The 19,952-nt window shown below is 39.4% G+C and overlaps 1 protein-coding gene and 1 pseudogene across 1 annotated transcript; both read left to right on the top strand.

The window, feature by feature from the left end:
- Positions 1-6,370: 6,370 nt before the first annotated feature.
- LOC147298217 (protein ACCELERATED CELL DEATH 6-like) lies at positions 6,371-8,650 on the top strand. The gene is made up of 3 exons (XM_086229774.1): positions 6,371-6,980; positions 7,333-7,865; positions 8,030-8,650. Exons 1-3 carry the CDS (start codon positions 6,386-6,388, stop codon positions 8,648-8,650), a joined length of 1,749 nt encoding a protein of 582 aa, XP_086085900.1. The 5' UTR covers positions 6,371-6,385.
- A 2,194-nt stretch (positions 8,651-10,844) lies between these two features.
- On the top strand, positions 10,845-19,530 carry LOC147298216 (protein ACCELERATED CELL DEATH 6-like; annotated as a pseudogene).
- The last annotated feature ends 422 nt before the right edge of the window (positions 19,531-19,952 follow it).

Below are 19,952 nucleotides of genomic sequence, written 5' to 3'. Positions count from 1 at the left end.
ATTTGAAAAGATAATTTAGATACACATACAGAACTCACTGAGCACAATCAACCCTACAGGTCACTGTTTGGAAGGAAATTGGAAAATTCTTCTCGAATGAGTGGAAAGAAACTTGAAAGCTAGTGGAAAGAAACTTGAAAACTTATAAAGCACATCAACCACCAAACTTTCTGGCAACCTGACAATGCAAGGCATAATGCATTGCAGCAAGTGGTAGGAGAAACGAGAGGATCACATGAGCGAGAATGCTGAGGAAATAAAGGGTAATGATAAATACATTGCTATATTATTAATCACTTCACCTGCACCGCAATGAGCAAATATGGGGATATTGTCATGACTTAGTTGTAATATTTACCAAGTAAATAAACTTGTTACCTTTTCTGAAAATAATGGCTAATGTATTCAACAACATACCCTAAATATGATGAATACTATAGTAGTTTTCAGAAATAAACTTGTAATAGTAATTCATCCGACCACGCTATAATCAAACACAAATTAGGTATTACTGCCTAAATCATATGCATATCTTAACACGATTTTATTAAATGCCAAGGCTCTGATAAAATCTGCCAGAAAAATGTTCTTAAAGGCCAAAGTTCATATAAAACGGGCTGGACCGGCACGGGCACGAGCACGAGCACGATTAAAACATGCATGATATGAGTACGAAATGGGCCGAGCCGACACGAGCACGAAACGGGCCCCGCTGGCACAAGCGAGTACGACACAAGCATATGGGCCAGGCCGGGTGAAGTTTTTAGCCTATCAAGCATAGCACGACACGAGCACGACATGCGTCAAGCACAACATGAGCACGAAATAGGCATGACTTGCTTAACAGTGTTTTTTACTTTTTTAAAGAACTTTTCAATAAAGAAAATCAATTTTCTGAGCAAAAAGATGTTAATATTTAATTAGAAGAAAGAAAAAATATCATAAGATAAGTTTTCTCACCCTAAAAAAATAAAAATGGTTGTGGGCCGGCCCGTTTATGGCATGACACAAACACGGCATGAGCACGAATGGGCCGCGGGCCGTGCCAGACTTAGATCTTAGCTATCTTGGCACAAGACGAAAGCATGAATGGGTGTCGGCCCGTTTGACACCTCTAAGTTCTAAACTTATCATTTACTTCTAAATGAACATGGGCCTCATTAATGATTGTTTATCACATAAATGCCAATTTTTCCTGCCTTTCCGTATCCAAGATTTGCACAAATACAAGTGAGATCTCTATTTCTATGTAAGACATACATAATTTGCTTTCAGTTATGAACTACATTATTAGAATAGTTAATTTCAACAGCCATGACAATTTCCCTTGCAAGCAATTTCAATAGAGATAGTCCTCAATTATTTTAACCATAAAACAAATGGAAAGTATTCCCATAAAATTGAATCAAGTTCAATGCAATTATTCCACCATTGGCCTCATCTAACCAAAGATTGTACACCAGGTTAGAGCAATGGACATATTACTCAAAGAAATTGCCGCAAAAAAAATATGGAATCGATTATAGAACACATTTAACTCATAAACATAGAATTTTGCTAACACTGAAATATCTCCATTTAATAGCATACTCTATACAAAGCTAGATATAAATACTCAAAAGCAAAACATCCTTGTAGAGAAAAAAAATAAAGAAAAAAAATAAGCTGTGGTAGTAATTGGTATGCCTTTCCCTGCTGATATGTGAGCATTGGGAACATGCATCATTTCTTATTGGCCAAGAAAAGACAAAGATCAGTTTTTCACAATACTAAGAAACGCAATTAATGAATCTTACCATATAAGGTTGCTTACAATAAATTAACTGCACATGACAAGATAATATTTTCCTAGCACAAGCCAATTCAAGTCCTACTAGGAGAGACAGATAATGATGACAATAAAGTGCCACCTACCAATGGGCATCTGTTAGTTGTAATTAGGGACAAGTAGCATTGCAATGGGCATATGTTAGTAGTAATTAGGTACAAGTAGCATTGCAATGGGCATCTATCAGTACTAAGATTGACATCAGAAATTGGGTACGAGTAGCATTACAATGGGCAACCGTTAGTAGTAAGATTGCTATCAATAGCTTATAAGTCATAAAGTCATTGACTCATTCTACAGGAAGCTACAATATGTCACATTCAACTGAAATTAGTTGTTGCAACACTACCATGTGAAGCATTTCCACAATAAAGTGAATCCCTTAGTTAAACTGGATGATAGATTATAAAAAGGTAAGGGCATATACATTTTTGTTATGAGGGAAGTTCAAATCCTATAAATTTCATCCGAACCTAACCAATCCATTCCCTTACTTCGCATTAAATTCAATTTTATGCCTTAGATTCCTTTTCAACTTAGAAACCATATCAATACTCTTTTACCTCTGCCACAAAACTGAAATCCTTGGATTCTACTCTACAGTATAAGAGGTTTGTTTTAGAAACAGAAAACCCAAGTCAAAACGAAAAATGGGTATAATCCATCTCATTCATATGAACTAAACATTGTCATCAAATATCACAATGTACAAAAAATTATTAAACTTTGTGGGTTCTTGTTCTTTTGTCTTTCCAGTATTGTGACTGATGTTAAAAGTTAAAACACTACCCAGACATACAACATTTTAAACATTCAACCCAAATTGCGAAAACATACAATGTTTACAAGCAGAATGTTGCTGTAGCTGAAGAAAGGGCATCTAAACAAGGTATAAAAAAGAAAGGCATGCATTTGGGAAAAAAAGCATTAAATTGAATTGAATTTATCATACAAAGAAAAATTGAAAATTGTACCGCTTGGATTGTACAAAAGTGCCATGCAAAGCACCAGAGGCAGTTGGGGCTGAAGTTTCCCAATTTGCTGATGAGGGAGAGAGTGAGAGAGAGAGAGAGAGATGGGTATGGACCATTTTTCATAGGATTCTTTTTTTTGTTTGCATGGCATTGAAGCATTGAGGGCTTAGTTGCAGAAAAAGGTAGGAATTGCAGGACATCAGAAACTTTGTATGTAAGTAAAATGGTTTCGAGGTAACAGAGCAACAATTGTCGGCTACGGTGAAACAAATTAAAGACCTTCATTTTTCTCTTTCCAATAGTCTAAAGACTCTGTTGACCCGATGTTTGAGGACCTCCAGGTTTTTTTCTTTTTTTTTTCGGATGGACAGAGTGATGATGGAGGCCGAGGCGAAAGAGAGGAGATTCAAACTCGGTTTTTAGTACCACCTTACTGCCAAAAGCTGAAGATAGTTTTACTATGTCCAGCTTTTAGCAGTGAGTTTGAAGACTTGTTTGAGACTGTTTCTGAATTTTTGCTTAGTTAACACACTCACTTTTAGTAGTTTTTATTATTTAAAAAAAAAAGGAGTTTACTGACTTGAAAAGGTTGAAGGCAATTTTTTTTAAAATAATGTGTGATAGATCATAGAGTTTATAGTTTTGAGTTTATGATTTATTATTCAATATCTATATTGAAAAATAATTAAAACTAAAGTCTAAAATGACTTAATTTTACATATAAACACAAGTTCTGTACTTCTGTAACAAAAAAATCAGTATAAAATCTGGACCCAAGATAAAATAACTACTTGTGACTTTCATTTTTAATTATTTTCTAATATATGTTCTAAATATTAAACTTTAGACCCACAACATTTAATCCTAAAACCAAATACAGTGCCAGCTTGCACTTTATACTCGGTCAGAGCGGTTCGAAATTGGATGCATATTATTACTTACATTTCTGGGTGACTGGGTCGGTTGGTTCACATCTTCTGTACAACATAACTCCTTAAATATTGCACCTGAAATAAGCAAATATTCATGGGTCCAAGACCCTACAAGTCAACTCCAAGAAAATGCTAGTCTTCTGTACTTTAAGCTCAAACCATATAATCCCTTTGAAATTTTGGGCATATATATCAAACATGTTAACTGATATCTATTGCTGGTGCCGATCTCTTCTGACATGACCCCCCTACATGCATGTAGCTGTAGAATGATCAACAATCCTTACCTTAATATATATTAAGCTTAGCAAGCTTGACCTGTTCAAAAGGACATCTTAATTTTTATACAGAAGATCAGCTTAAAGATTAAGCTTAGCAGCTTGACTTATTGAAAAGGATCTTAATATTATATTTTCAGCCATTTCTAATTAGGCATTATTTTAGTTACATGCTTCTCACATTGCAGAAAAACATCCCAGGGCTCTGACTTTTAATTCTTTCCCACAACTATTATAATGATTCCTTTCTGCTGATGGCTTATAAATGAACTCACTGCTCTTTAAAAATCCCCTACATCACATCAGTTAGTTATAATCATGAATATTTTCTTATTTTTAGCATGACCAAGTTGAATTGATCAACCACATAACAGATTATTGTATGAAGCAGACATGACTTTCTCACAAAGTTATATGAAGTCTATGTCATGTAGACCTCACAGTTCTATGTATTATCAAATGTATTGTGATGTTTTAAGGTCAACTTGGCTTGAAGTTTTTGCAGAATTTGTTTCCCCACTTGTCCCAAAGATTCACGTCACCATTTTAAACAACACACCAGTATCTAGAGCCTAGAGGTCAATGAACCTAAACAATAATTGTCAACAATAAGATGAGCTGAGGATTGATGAGTATATATTTTTTTGGGTAAATTACAATTTAATACCTCAATTTTACCTCGGATTTCAAGTTAGTACCTCAAGTTTAAAAAGTTGCATTTCAGTACCTCAACTTTCATTTTGTTGCAATTACATACCTCCGTTAGCTTTTCCGTCTGTCAGACCGTTAAGTGCTTACGTGGCACAGTGACGTGGCTTTAAAAAATGCCACATAGACAAAAAAAATAATAAAATAAAATAAAATTTTTAAAAATAAAATAAATAATTATAAAAAACCCTAATAATTAAATTATAAAAAACCAAAATACATTTATTTTATTTATTTATTTCTCTCCTCTCTCAGCCGCCGCCGCTGCCCCCCCCATCTTCTTCTTCTTCTTCTTCTTCTTCTTCTTCTTCCCCAACAAATCAACCCAAAACCATAAAAAAAATCAACAAAAATCATCAAAATAAATCAACACAAATCAACCCAAAATCCATTTCCAGTACACCCAAACCCACAACCCTTCCTTCTTCCCCACCCAGCAACCCAGCAACCCCTTCTCCTGCCCCAACCAACAGCCACTCCCCAAAACCCAAGCAACCCTCCTCCCTCCCAGCCACACACCCCGCCGCCAAACCACCACCTGAGACCCACACAAATCAACCCTCCTCCCTCCATTGTGCTTCTGCAACTCAAAACCAGAGACCCACAATGCACCACCCGAGACCCACTCGAGCAACCCTCCTCCCTCCCAGCCACACACCCTGCCGCCGAACCACCACCCAAGCAACCCTCCCTCCCAGCCACATAAATCAACGGCACCACCCGATACCCACTCGAGCAACCCTCCTCCCTCCCAGCCACACACCCTGCCGCCGAACCACCACCCAAGCAACCCTCCCTCCCAGCCGCACAAATCAACGCACCGCCCGAGACCCACTCGAGCAACCCTCCTCCTTCCCAGCCACACACCCTGCCGCCGAACCACCACCCAAGCAACCCTCCCTCCCAGCCACACAAATCAACCCACCACCCACCACCTGGAACCCCAAAACCCGAGCAACCGAAACCCACCAGTCACCGGAGAAAGAGAGAGGAAGAAGATGAGGGTGGTCTCGCTGGAGATAGGCGCCGGAGAAAGAGATCGGGAAGAGAGAGAAGTGAGGAGAGAGGAGAATCGCGGAGGGGGGGAACCCGAGACCCACCAGTCATAGGAGAAAGTCACCGGAGAAAGAGAGAGGAAGAAGATGGGGGGTGGTCTCGTCGGAGATGGGCGCCGGAGAAAGAGTGACAGAAGCAAGGGGGGCGGCTGAGTGACAGAATCGCCGGGGGGGGCGGCTGAGAGAGGAGAGAAATGAAATAAATAAAATAAATGTATTTTGGTTTTTTATCATTTAATTATTAGGGTTTTTTATAATTATTTATTTTATTTTTAAAAATTTTATTATTTTTTATTATTTTTTTTGTCTGTGGCATTTTTTAAAGCCACGTCACTGTGCCACGTAAGCACTTAACGGTCTGACAGACGGAAAAGCTAACGGAGGTATGTAATTGCAACAAAATGAAAGTTGAGGTACTGAAATGCAACTTTTTAAACTTGAGGTACTAACTTGAAATCCGAGGTAAAGTTGAGGTATTAAATTGTAATTTACCCTATTTTTTTTTATTGGTGATGCTTTTCCAAATCTTTAACATTTGCAACTGAAATTATCAAGGCCTTATATAAAGCACCCACATGATTATGTATTAGTTCTCCACAACCAAAATTCCATGGATCCAAGGCTCTACAAATCTGCAAAATCAGGGGATGTTGGCTTCCTCAAACAACTTCTTAATGATAATCCCAGCCTACTATATCAACTTACACCCCGAGAAAACACAGCCCTCCATATCGCTGTGCAATTTGGACACAAAAATGTTGTGACTGAGATACATGGCAGATGCAGGTCCCTTCTCACACAGCCAAACTTAGATGGAGATACTCCTTTACATGTGGCTGCCAGGCTTGGTTGCTTCTCCATCGTCAATTATCTGGTTAGAGAAATTTTATCCAAGTCACGGGTAGACTTCAGCAGTGCGAATGGAAGTGTGTTTGAGACACTGAGAATTAGAAATAGGGTGAACAACACTGTTTTACATGAAGCTGTGAGGAATGGTCACAAAAAAGTGGCTGAGTTCTTACTTAAGGTTGACCCTAAATTGGCTTCTTTTGAAAATGATGCTGGCGAGTCTCCATTGTACCTGGCTGCAAAAGGGGGAATTAAAGAGATTATTAAACAATTTTCAAAAACAACTCCATCATCAGCTCATGGTGGATCAGATGGCCAAACAGCTTTGCATGCTGCTGTGATTGAGAAGAATTTTGGTATATCATACTTTGGCCCAGCTCTTTATTTAGCTATATTTTGCAATAGATGGTTTCATTATGCACATACTCTCAGCACCTAATATTATATCAAATTCTTTGCAATTCTATATGGACTTAAACCTCAGATAGACACCTTTGGGAGTTGAATTTGAATAAAAGAAAATTAATTATTATTAACAGTTCAGATGTTGTTCCTCTAATAAGCAAGAGTCTAGATCCTCTTTAGGCACATCCTTGCATGGAATAAGGTACCAGTCACATATATACTATGTCTATATGTTCAGATATAGTTTCCCAGCTTCTATATTTTCTTATTTAAACTCTTTTTTTTTTTGTGTGTAATTGTAAGATATCATGGAAGTACTCCTAGGATTCAAACAGCAGCTGGTCAAAGAATCTGATCACCAAGGCAGGACTCCTCTTTACTATGCCGCATCCCTCGGCTACCATAAAACAGTTCAACGACTACTAGAACTTGATGCTTCTATTGCATATGTTTTGGACAAAGAAGGGTGCTCACCAATTCATGTTGCAGCCAGCAAAGGCCATACCAGTGTGATTAGAGAGATTATCCGACATTGTCCAGATTCAGGAGAACTTATTGACTCATATGGACGGAATGCTCTTCATATTGCCATAGTCGGTGGGCAAGAAAATGTCGTCAGGTATATACTAGAAACAGCAGAACTGGAGGGTCTCATAAATCAGCCTGATGTTGATGGAAACACGCCATTGCATCTCGCCTCCATTGAAAGAAAAACTTGGATTCTGTGTTACTTGATGTGGGATGGAAGAGTAAATCAAAGATCCAAAAACAAATATGGCCTAACAGCCTTTGACATTGATAGGTCGATTAAACAATCCTGTATTACATCTCCCAGGGTGAGAATACATAGTCTCCCTAGTGCAATTTGTTACATGCTTAACAAATTACAATTAATCATCTTATAGACATTGCTTTTGTGCATGTTCATCCTTCTGAACAACTATAAGTCTACAAGTAAAGTACATCTATATTGTTTCTCATAATCAATATTTACTTGCAGAATATAATTCCAAGCACATGCATTTGGGGACATCCCGGTACCCCACCTGCTTGGTTGAGCAAGAGCAAGATTTCCCCAGGAGCAGACCAAGAAGAAGCCATTTCTGAAATGCAAACTTACAAGCAAATGGGTCAGACCCTTCTAATGGTTGCAACACTCATCACAACTGTAACATTTTCAGCCGCCTTCACAATGCCCGGAGGCTACAACAATGATACAGGCCAAAACCAAGGGGTGGCTCTTCTGCAGTCAAGCAAACATCTCAAATGGTTCATCATCACAGACACTATTGCAATGACTTGCTCAATAAATGCAGCTTGCCTTCTGTTTTGGGGAGCAGTTAACAGTAAGGAGACCTATTTGTACTATTTCACAAGTGCAGCTGCTCTTACATACCTTGCTCTACAATCCACTGCAATAGCATTCACAACAGGGATTCTGGCTGTCATGCCCAACCAGAAATATGTCAAAATCATGGGACTGACAGTAGGGGCTGCTTTTCATGTTAGTACCTTCTTGTTTCTTTCCCAATTGGTGAAAATGTTTTCCATCCCTGAAGCCTGCAGGTTTTTTATTTATCATCTCTGTAAGCTTAAGTGCAAAAGTATGAACAAACAATGAAGAATCAGTACATTCTTCACTACTGTCATGCACTAGGGTGCATTATCAACAGATATTACTAGCACTTAGCCACTTACTCAGAGTTAAGTGTGATGAAAGAGAGGAATTTTTCTTGATTCGAGGACAAGAGGATTAGGGATGATGAAGGAGAGGAGATTCAAACTAGGTTTTTAATACGAGGTTATTGCCAAAAGCTGAAGATAGTTTTACTATGTCCAGCTTTTGTCAGTGAGTTTGAAGGCTTGTTTGAGGTTGTTTCTGAAGTTTGCCTTACTAACACTTTTGTTAGTTACTTAAAAAACATAAATAAAAAAGTGTCATTTTACTTTTTTTTTTTTTAATTAACAACTCTCGTTTATCCAAAATTGAATTCAGGACCTACTTTTGATGAAAGGGGAGTTTACTCACTTTAAACTTTAAAAGCATTTTTTCGATAAAACGCATGATAGAGTTTATAGTTTAAGATTTAGGGTCTAGCACTTCCTTAATGTTTTTAGTTTAGAGTTTATTATTCAATATTTTATTAGAAAAATAATTGAATGAAAGTCGAAATGGACTTAATTTGACATATACACACAAGTTCTGTAAAAAAAATCAGTATAAAATTTGTGCTCAATAAAGTAACTGCTTGGGACTTTCATTTTTAATTATTTTCTAATATAAGTTCTACTTATTAAACTTTAGACCCACAACAGTTAATCCTAAAACCAAATACAGCCTCAGCTTGCACCTTATACTCAGTCAGAGCAACTTCTTTGAGTCAGTCAGAGCAGTTTGAAATTGGAAGTATACTTACATTTCTAGGTCAGTAAGTTCACATCTTCTGCGGAACATAACAACTCCTTATACATTGCACCAGAAATAAGCATTCTGATCCATTGGCCCAAGCATTTACAAAATTACATGTCAACTTCAAGAAAATGCTAGTACAAAAGACCAACATTTTCTTGAAGATATTGGAATTGGTTACACCTTGGAAGTGTATAGTTTGTACCTAAGCGATGTGAGACTATGCTAACACTCCCCTTCATTGCCATGGCTGGAGTTACTCTGACCACTTCCCCTCCATGCAGGCCTAGAGACACGAATCTAATCTATCCATGTGATACACCTGCTCTCATACCATGTTTAATCCATGAGTGGAACTTATCACTGCAGCTTATATACTGCATAGATGTGAGACTAAGCTAACAGATCCAATATATTCTGGCTTCTATAGAAGTTGATGTAGCTGAATCCCCATAGTATCTGGCAGCTAGTTAGAGATGGAGAGATGGAATGGAAGAGATTGTTAATCAAGTTTTTATCTGACATTTTTAACTTTTATGTTTTCTTTGCATTTAGGCCTCATTTTTTGAACCCTTCATATGGTCCAAACCGGATCTGATTGTCTACAATCACAGCACATCATTTTCTGGACTAGATTCATCAACAATCCTTACCTTAGTATAAGTTAAGCTTAGCAAGCTTGACCTTCCAAAAGGATATCTTAAATTATATACAAAAGTTCAGCTTAACGATTAAGCTTAGCAAGCTTGACTTGTTCAAAAGGATCTTAATTAATTTATATTTTAGCTATTTCCAACTATACATTATTTTACTTGCACGCTTTTCACTTTGCAGAAAAACATCCCAAGGCTCTGACTTTTAATTCTCTCCCAGCACTATTATAATGGTTCCTCTCTGCTGCTGGCTTCTAAATGAACGCAGTCCTCTTTAAAAAGCTCCTACATCACATCAGATAGTTATAATTATGAATAATTTCTTAATTTTAAAATGACTGGGGTTGAACTGATCAACCCGATAACAGATTATTATATAAAGCAGGAATGAATACTCATATGGAACTCAAGTCATGTAGACCTCACAGGACTATTTGATTGCTCTGCCTCATTTAAAAATTTGTCCCAACAGCAATTATATGTATTATCAAATGGATTGTGATGTTCTAGTGTAGTCTATAAGGCCAACTTGGCTTGACCTTTATGCAGATTTCGTTTCGTTCCCCCACATGTCCTGAAGAATCACGTCACCATTTTTAAACAACACCAGAATGTAGAGGTCAAAGAACCAACACATTGATTGTCAATTATAGGACTAAGTTGGGATGTTGAGTCTTTCAATGCTTTCAAATTTGCAACCAAAACTAACAAGGCCTTATATGAAGCACCCACATGGTTATGTACTAGTTGTCCACATCCAAAATTCCATGGATCCAAGGATCTACAAATCTGCAAAATCAGGAGATGTTTACCTTCTCAAACAACTTCTTAAAGATAATCCCAGCCTACTATATCAACTTACACCCCGAGAAAACACAGCCCTCAATATCGCCGTGCAATTTGGACACAAAAATGTTGTGGCTGAGATTCATAGCAGATGCAGGTCCCTTCTCACACAGCCAAACTTAGACGGAGATAAACCTTTACATGTGGCTGCAAGGGTTGGTCACTTCTCTATTGCCAATTATCTGGTTAGAGAAATCTTATCCATGTCACAGGTAGACTTCAGAAATGCGAATGGCAGCGTGTTTGAGAGACTGAGAATTAGAACAAGGGGGAACAACATGGTTTTACATGAAGCTGTGAGGAATGGTCACAAAAAAGTTGCTGCGTTCTTACTTAAGGTTGACCCTAAATTGGCTACTTTTGAAAATGATGCCGGCGAGTCTCCATTGTACCTGGCTGCAAGAGGGGGAATGTTAGAGATTATTAATCAGTTTTCAAAAACAACTCCATCATCCGCTCATGGTGGGTCAGATGGCCAAAGAGCTCTGCATGCTACTGTAATTGAGAAGAAATTTGGTATATCATGTTTAGACCCAGCTCTTTTTTTTAGCTATATTTTGCAACAGATGGTTTAATTATGCACATACTCTCAGCAACTAATATTATATTGTTGTAAATATATTGTTATATGTGGCTATTTCTGTAATTAGTTGTAGGGGCATACTAGTAAATATTCTAAACCTAGTAAACCCTACCTCTATATATTGATATTTATAAGATGAATAAGATGACGACAGATCATATTCTCTCTGCCTCCTCTTTTCCACAAACCCTAATTTCTACATACTTTTACAACACGTTATCAGCACGAAAAACTCTTTGGATTGTGGATCGCTAAACGAAAGAGGATCATCATTCAATTTGTTCTTCAACCAAATAGGTTTTATAAAACAATTTTATGTTCATGTTTTAAAACCTTAATTGATTGAAAAATTCTCCATGAAGCATGAACCCTAAATTTATGTGATTGATTTATTTGGGATTATATATTTTATACATGCTTTCTTAGATTGAATGATTAAATAATAAAAAGAGTAGATTTATTGGGGTGATCGGAAACCACCCCGCGCGGGCAGCAGCCCCCCCTCACCCGCGCGCCTCGCTGCCAGCAGCAGTCCTCCTCGCGCTTCCAGCATTAGCGCAGCAGCACCTTGCAGCTCTCATTCGCTGCCTTCCAGCCTTGCTGCAGCCCAGCAGTGCAGCCTAGCAACGCAGCCCAGTCGTGCAGCCCAGCCGTGCAGCGCGGCCCAGCAGGCCCACCATGCCGCTGCCACATGGACGCCACGCAGGCAGCCACCAAACTGCCACGTCAGCTCCACGCATGCGCCACTCTCACGCTGACACATGGCAAGCCTCCTGAAACTTTGTAAAAAGGAGATGTTAATTCTTGTCATGCCTGGGGTTTGAACCCAGGACCTCTTGGGAAACAAGAGTGCACCTTAACCACTGTGCTGCTGATAGTTTATTGTTAGTATGCAAACCGTTTAATATATATACCTTAAATGTCAGAAACTTTTATTCAAATAATTTTGTGATATTTTTCTGTTTTACTTGGGTATATGAATATTTTACTTGTTTAAATTTTTGCACTAGAATATATGTGTAGAAATTGCAGGTAATTAATGAACCAGTAGTTCATACATAAATATTGAACCTGTAGCTTCAATAATGCCATATAAGGAACCTGAAGTTTCCTTTATAATTTCACCATACATGATAAAACCAGTAGATTTTACATGTCTATACCATGTTATAGAACTTGAAGTTCTTATTTATTGTTTATGGATATTATTGCCCGAAGCACTAATCATGATTATTTGTTCCTTTCAACCAAAGAATGTCAAATCTCAACAAGCTTGATTTCGTCGCTTTGGAAGTTTCCGGAAGAAACTATCTAAAGTGGACTCAAGATGTTAAGCTTCATTTGACTGCCAAGAAGATGAGATCGACAATTAATGCAGACAATGTTGTCGCAGAATCTCTTAAGGCAAGTGCCATGATCTTCATTAGGAAGCATATGAAGGAAGCACTTCAAGTTGAGTACTTCGCTGAAGAGGATCCACGAGCTCTTTGGGTTGCTCTGGAAGAGCGGTTTGACCATCAAAAGACCATTTTCTTGCCTGAAGCAAGACATGATTGGCAGAACATTCGTTTACAGGATTTCAAATCCGTGAATGAGTATAATTCAGAGATCTGCCGGATCCGGTCGCTCCTCAAATTTTGTGAGGAGGAGCTCACCGAAGCTGACCTATTGGAGAAGACTTTCTCCACCTTCCCTGCCTCCTGTTTGGTCCTGCAGCAACAATACAGGGAGAGGAATTTTACCAAGTTCTCGGCATTGATCACCACTCTGTTGCTCGCTGAAAAGAACAACAACTTATTAATGAGAAATGATCAAGTCCGACCTGTCGGTACTAAAGCAGCACCATTGCCTGAAGCAAACGCAGTTGCTTATCGCGATTCAAACCGCGAAAGAGGATACCGAGGTCATGGAAAAGGCACAAAGTCTGACCGCCCGAGATATGGAAGGAAAGGTTCTCAGAGGAATGACCTATATGACGGAGGCCAACGTGGCCATGGCCCACATGGTAGGAACCACGGTTCTTCGGCCCTAAGAACTCGAAATGAGAGGAACACTAGTCCGACCCGTCGCCACTAGAATCAGAATCAGAATGATCTCTGTTACCGATGTGGAGGAACTGATCACTGGTCCCGCACCTGCCGTGCATCAGCGCAAGCTGTAAATGAGTATCACGCCAGTCGCGGAACTCGAGAGACCAATCTCGTTGAGGGATCATTTCCTATGGATACCACCTTAGAGGTCACTGATTTCCAGACTGCTACTGGACACTTCGAGGACTAGAAACTCGATGACATGGATATGATCGGCGCTTGTGCCGTATTTATTTTCTGAATAATGTTTTTCTTATTCGGATTATTTTGGTGATTTATGATTTGGATTATTTGTTTTGGAAATTTGGTTATGCTCGAATATTATTTAATTCAATTAAGTTATTTTCATACATGTGATCTATTGAATTAAATTTATGAATAAGCATGTTTAGTGGGGAAGTTTGTTGTCTGGCAGACAGTGCTACTACGCACACCATACTTCAAGATCGGAAGTATTTTTCAAACTTATTACTTACTCATACCTCTGTGACAACCATATCAGGCCAATCCAACCTGATAGAGGGCCATGAGAAAGCTCATTTTTATGTTGTCCAATGGTACTGAATTACCATTAATGAGGCCTTATATTCTCCAAGTTCCAGAAAAACGTTGTTGAGTTATAAGGATATTCGAGCCAACGGTTATCACGTTGAAACCACTGAGGAAAATGGAGTGGAATATCTTTGCATAACCTCCAATTTGTATGGCCAGAAGCGTACATTGGAGAAATTGAAATGCCTATCGAGCGGTCTTTATATGACCACCATTAGATCGATTGAGGCCAATCACATAGTTAACCAGAAGTTAACCAATTCGAGCAGTTTCTTTCTATGGCATGACCGGTTGGGATACCCAGGTCAAAGTATGATGCGCCGTATCCTCAATTCATCACACGGGCATCCCCTTACTAATAAGGATCTTGTGTTTAGTGACACATTATGCCAAACTTGCTCACTCAGAAAGTTGAATACTATACCATCATATGCAAAGACTAGTAAAGACTCCATCCTTTTCCTGCAAATGATAGAAGGGAATATTTGTGGACTTATCCAACCATCATGCGGACCATTTAAATATTTCATGGTTTTGGTTGATGCATCGACAAAGTGATCACATGTTACACTATTGTCCACAAGAAACGCTGCTTTTGCTAAACTTCTCGCCCAGAAGGCTCACCACACAGATTATCCTATAAAGTCCAGAAGATTTGATAATGCCGGAGAGTTTACATCGAAAACCTTCGATGATTATTGCATGTCCCTTGGGATTAATGTTGAACATCGATTTCCCCATGTTCACACCCAGAATGGTCTCGCAGAAGCGTTCATTAAAAGATTACAAATGATCGCACGAACCTTGGTTATGCGCACCAAGCTTCCAATTTCTGCGTGGGGCTATGCAATCTTGCATGCAGCCATGTTGGTCCGGTTGAGGCCCACTGCTACCGAACCTTACTCCGCGTTACAGCTGGTGACTGGGTACGAACCTGACGTTTCATACTTACGCGTATTTGGGTATGTAGTTTACGTGCCAGTTGCGCCGCTACAACGTACCAAAATGGGTCCTCAACGAACGATGGGCGTATATGTCGATTATGAATCCACATCCATTATACGCTTTTTAGAGCCCTTGACAGGCGATCTCTTTACCGCTAGATTTGCGGATTGTCACTTTGATGAGACAGTCTTCCCGCCGTTAGGGGGAGATAAGAACGTCACCGTTCCTGAATAACGACGTGAATTGAAGTAGAATGTCCCAACTATGTCTCATCTCGATCCCCGAACCGCACAATGTGATAGTGAAGTGCGGAGAATTCTAGATCTACAGAGTATAACTCATAATATGCCAGACGCATTCTCTGATCTAGCTAAAGTGACGAGATCACATATACTTGCTGCAAATGTGCCTGCAAGGATATCCGTCCCCGAAGGACGTGTCGTCCCAGGAGGACGTGTCGTCCCAGATGGACGAGGTACAGCCATAGCGGCTAACCAGTCATATGTCCCTGCCCAGAAGTGAGGTTGACCCCTAGGTTCGATGGACTCTTATCCGCAGAAGAGGATAAATTTGGCACAAACGAGTTCCCTTGACATCGCAATCTTAATCGATCCATCTCACGAAATAGTTCCGGATTATAGGTCTGTCCCAGAAGAGACGGCGTTGAGGGACGCTCCAACGTTTGAACCCACTCCTGAGAACATAGAGATCTCTATAAATTATGCATGCTTAAGTGAGCTCTGGAATCGAAACGAGATTATCATCGATGATATATTTGTATTCGCGGTAGCTACCGAAATCATAACTAGCGATGACATCGAACCTCACTCCGTTGATGAATGTCAACGTCGAGACGACTGGCCAAAATGGAAAGAAGCAATCCAGGTCGAATTAGATTCCTTGACAAAGAGAAAGGTGTTTGGGCCTGTCGTTCCTACACCTTCCCCATGTTAAACCTGTAGAATTTAAATGGGTATTTATAAGGAAGCGTAATGAGAAAAACGAGATTGTGAGATACAAGGCTCGTCGAGTGGCGCAAGGATTTTCTCAACGCCCTGGGATTGATTACGAGGAAGTGTATTCCCCCGTAATGGACGTCATAACGTTCCACTACCTTATCAGTTTGGTAGTTTTCGAAAAACTGAGTATGCAGCTTATGGATGTGGTCATTGCTTATCTCTATGGGGATCTTGATACAGAGATATATATGAAAGTTCTCGTAGGACTTAAGACACCCGATGCAAATAGTTCCAGACCACGGAACACGCTCTCCATTAGTTTGAGGCGTTCACTTTATGGATTGAAACAATCCGGACGGAGGTGGTATAACCGTCTAAGTGAGTATTTGATCGGGATGGGATATGTGAATAATGTTCTATGCCCTTGCGTGTTTATTAAGAACAAGTTCCGGCTTTACTATTGTAGTTGTTTATGTCGATGACATGAATCTAATTGGTACTCCTGAAGAGATCAAGGAAACAACTAAACACCTGAAGTTGGAATTCGAGATGAAAGATCTTGGGAGAACGAATTTATGTCTTGGCCTGGAGCTCGAGCACCATGTAGATGAAATTCTAGTCCATCAATCGAATTACATCCAGAAGATGTTAAGGCGCTTTAATGAGGATAAAGCGAAGCGTTCTAGCACGCCCATGATCGTCCGTAGTCTAGATCGTAAGAAGGATCCGTTCCGTCCCGCAGATGATAACTAAGAAATATTGGCACCAGAAGTCCCATATCTAAGTACAATAGGCGCATTATTGTACTTGGCTCAATGTACTAGACCAGACATCTCATTCGCTGTGAACTTGTTAGCTAGATGTAGCTCTGCGCCAACACGCCGTCACTGGAATGGCATAAAAGACATTTTCCGCTACCTTAGAGGTACGACGGATATGGACTTATTCTATCCCTAGCTACGCATCAAGGAATGGATCGAACCCCCTCGATCCTTGGAATGATGCCCACCTTTTGGATATGCTGACGCAGGGTATCTATCAGACCCGCATAAGGCGCGTTCTCAAACTGGTTATGTCTTTACCATTGGGAATACAACAATATCTTGGAGGTTTACGAAACAGACCCTTGTTGCTACCTCTTCGAATCATGCTGCGATTCTAGCCCTTCACGAAGCAGTTCGTGAATGTATATGGCTAAGAGCAGTTTCCAAGCATGTTCGAATTACGTGTGGACTGAATTCCACCACTGATGAACCAACGATTATATATGAGGATAATGCCGCTTGCATCCAGCAGATGAAGACAGATTTCATCAAAGGAGACAACACCAAGCATATTGTACCGAAGTCTTTCTTCGATCAACAGCAACAAGAGCATCAGATGATTGAAGTCAAGCAGATCCGATCTCAAGACAACCATGCAGACCTCTTCACCAAGTCACTGCCAAAGTCCATGTTCTTGATGCATGTTCGAGTAGATTTGCTTATTTATCTAGTATGTAGTCTTCAGGGGGAGTCGACATCAGGGGGAGTATCCCGAAGTATACTCGCTTGACCATCGTGTACTCTTTTGTCCTTCGTCCAGGGTTATTTTGTCCCACTGGATTTTGTTACCTGGCAAAGTTTTAATGAGGCACATCTTAGCATGGTCACCCTACTCATACTACATCCTGAAGATGTGTTGATCTGATATATATGCATTTGCTCATCTTTTCCCTTCGACCACGGATTTTTCCCATTGGGTTTACCAGGCAAGGTTTTGGTGTAGCAACTCTAATGCACCCCGCTCCCATAGACATACTATCTATTTATGATCCAGAAGATATGACTTCACCTACTTTCGAGGTTCTGATGCGACTACTCCACACTCACGCGCGTTGCACTCTTTTTCCTTCGACCAAGGTTATTTTTGTTCCCACAGGGTTTTTATTACTTGGCAAGGTTTTAACGAGGCAACTTAGAAGCGTATAGCAGAGACAACACTAATGACATGGAATATCCAAGGGGGAGTGTTGTAAATATATTGTTATATGTGGCTATTCCTGTAATTAGTTGTAGGGGCATACTAGTAAATATTCTAAACCTAGTAAACCCTACCTCTATATAAGGATATTTATAAGATGAATAAGATGACGACAGATCATATTCTCTCTGCCTCCTCTTTTCCACAAACCCTAATATATATCAAATTCTTTGCAATTCTATATAGACTTATATCTTCAGATAGACACCTTTGGTAGTTGAATTTGTATAAAAGAAAATTAGTATTAACTGTTCAGATTTGCTCCTCTAATCAGCAAGAGTCTTTAGGCACATCCTTGCATAGAATAATGTACCAGTCACATATGTACTGTTTATATGTCCGATATAAATTCCCAACTTCTGTATTTTCTTATTTAAACTCAATTTTTGTGTAACTGTAAGATATCATGGAAGTACTTCTAGGATTCAAACAGCAGCTGATCAAAGAAGCTGATCACAAAGGCAGGACTCCTCTCTACTATGCAGCAACCCTCGGCGACCAAAAAACAGTTCAACGATTACTAGAACTTGATGCTTCTATTGCATATGTTTTGGATAAAGAAGGATGTTCACCAATTCATGTTGCAGCCAGAAAAGGTCATACCAGTGTGATAAGAGAGATTACCCGGCATTGCCCAGATTCGGGATAACTTATTGACCCATATGGACGGAATGCTCTTCATATTGCCATTTCCGGTGGGCAAGCAAATGTTGTCAGGTATATGCTAGAAACAGAAGAACTAGAGGGGCTCATAAATCAGCCTGATGGTGATGGAAACACGCCATTGCATCTTGCCGCCACTGAAAGAAAAGCTTGGATTATGTGTTACTTGACTTGGGATGGAAGAGTAAATCAAAGATCCAAAAACAAATATGGCCTAACAGCCTTTGACATTGATAGGTCGATTAAACAATCCAGCTGTATTACATCTCCCAAGGTTAGTACTGAGTACATAATCTCACTAGTGTATAATTTGTGTTACATGCTTAACAAACCACAATTCTTCATCTTATAGACATTGCTTTTGTACATGCTCATCATTGTGGACAACTATAAGTAAAGTACATCTATATTGTTGCTCTTAATCAATATTTACTTGCAGAATATAATCCCAAGCACATGCATTTGGGGACTTCTTGGTACCCCACCTGCTTGGTTGAGCAACATCAAGATTTCCCCAAGAGCAGATCAAGAAGAAGCCCTTTCTGAAATGCAAACTTACAAGCAAATGGGTCAGACCCTTTTGATGGTTGCAACACTCATCACAACTGTAACATTTGCAGCCGCCTTCACAATGCCCGGAGGCTACAACAATGATTCAGGCCCAGACCAAGGGGTGGCTCTTCTGCAGTCAAGCAAACATCTCAGATGATTCATCATCTCAGACACTATTGCTATGACTTGCTCAATAAATGCAGCATGCCTTCTATTTATTCTATAAAGTGAAAAATATTAATCATATTATATAATACATGACATACTTATAATGAGCTGGTAATGCTACACCACGCATAAATGTGATGCTCGTGGCACCTCGATCTCTAGTAACACACCATAAGTGCCTAGAAAGAGTCGCCCATGACACCTCAATCCCAAATCAAGGGGGGAGGGATTAGGTTGATGGTTTAGGAAGAAGCGGAATTTGTTTTTGACCAAAAAAATCAGCTTGTCCTTGAATGTCTTTTTACACAATGTTAAAGTGGGTATTAAAAATTTCATTAAGTATGGTGTTTACTAAGAAACTCCATATAGATGGATGCCACATGGGTCCATGATATTGGTTCCACAAAGTTGGTTACTATTCATTTTCAATCTGTTTTAACAGAAAATGAGTTCACTGAAAAAGAGCTCGATTGGTCAAAC

Source organism: Dryas octopetala, chromosome 1 (assembly GCF_963921425.1).
Source record: "Dryas octopetala chromosome 1, drDryOcto1.1, whole genome shotgun sequence".
In the NCBI taxonomy this organism is placed as follows: Eukaryota; Viridiplantae; Streptophyta; class Magnoliopsida; order Rosales; family Rosaceae; genus Dryas; species Dryas octopetala.
The sequence above is the reverse complement of the archived record's forward strand: the minus strand, read 5'-3'. Positions and strand labels throughout refer to the sequence as shown.

Coding starts and splice junctions, on each gene's coding strand:
- LOC147298217 (XM_086229774.1), top strand. CDS start 6,386: ATGGATCCAAGGCTCTACAAATCTGCAAAATCAGGGGATGTTGGCTTC. Junction 6,981..7,332: donor TGTGATTGAGAAGAATTTTG/GTATATCATACT, acceptor TGTAATTGTAAG/ATATCATGGAAGTACTCCTA. Junction 7,866..8,029: donor CCTGTATTACATCTCCCAGG/GTGAGAATACAT, acceptor ATTTACTTGCAG/AATATAATTCCAAGCACATG.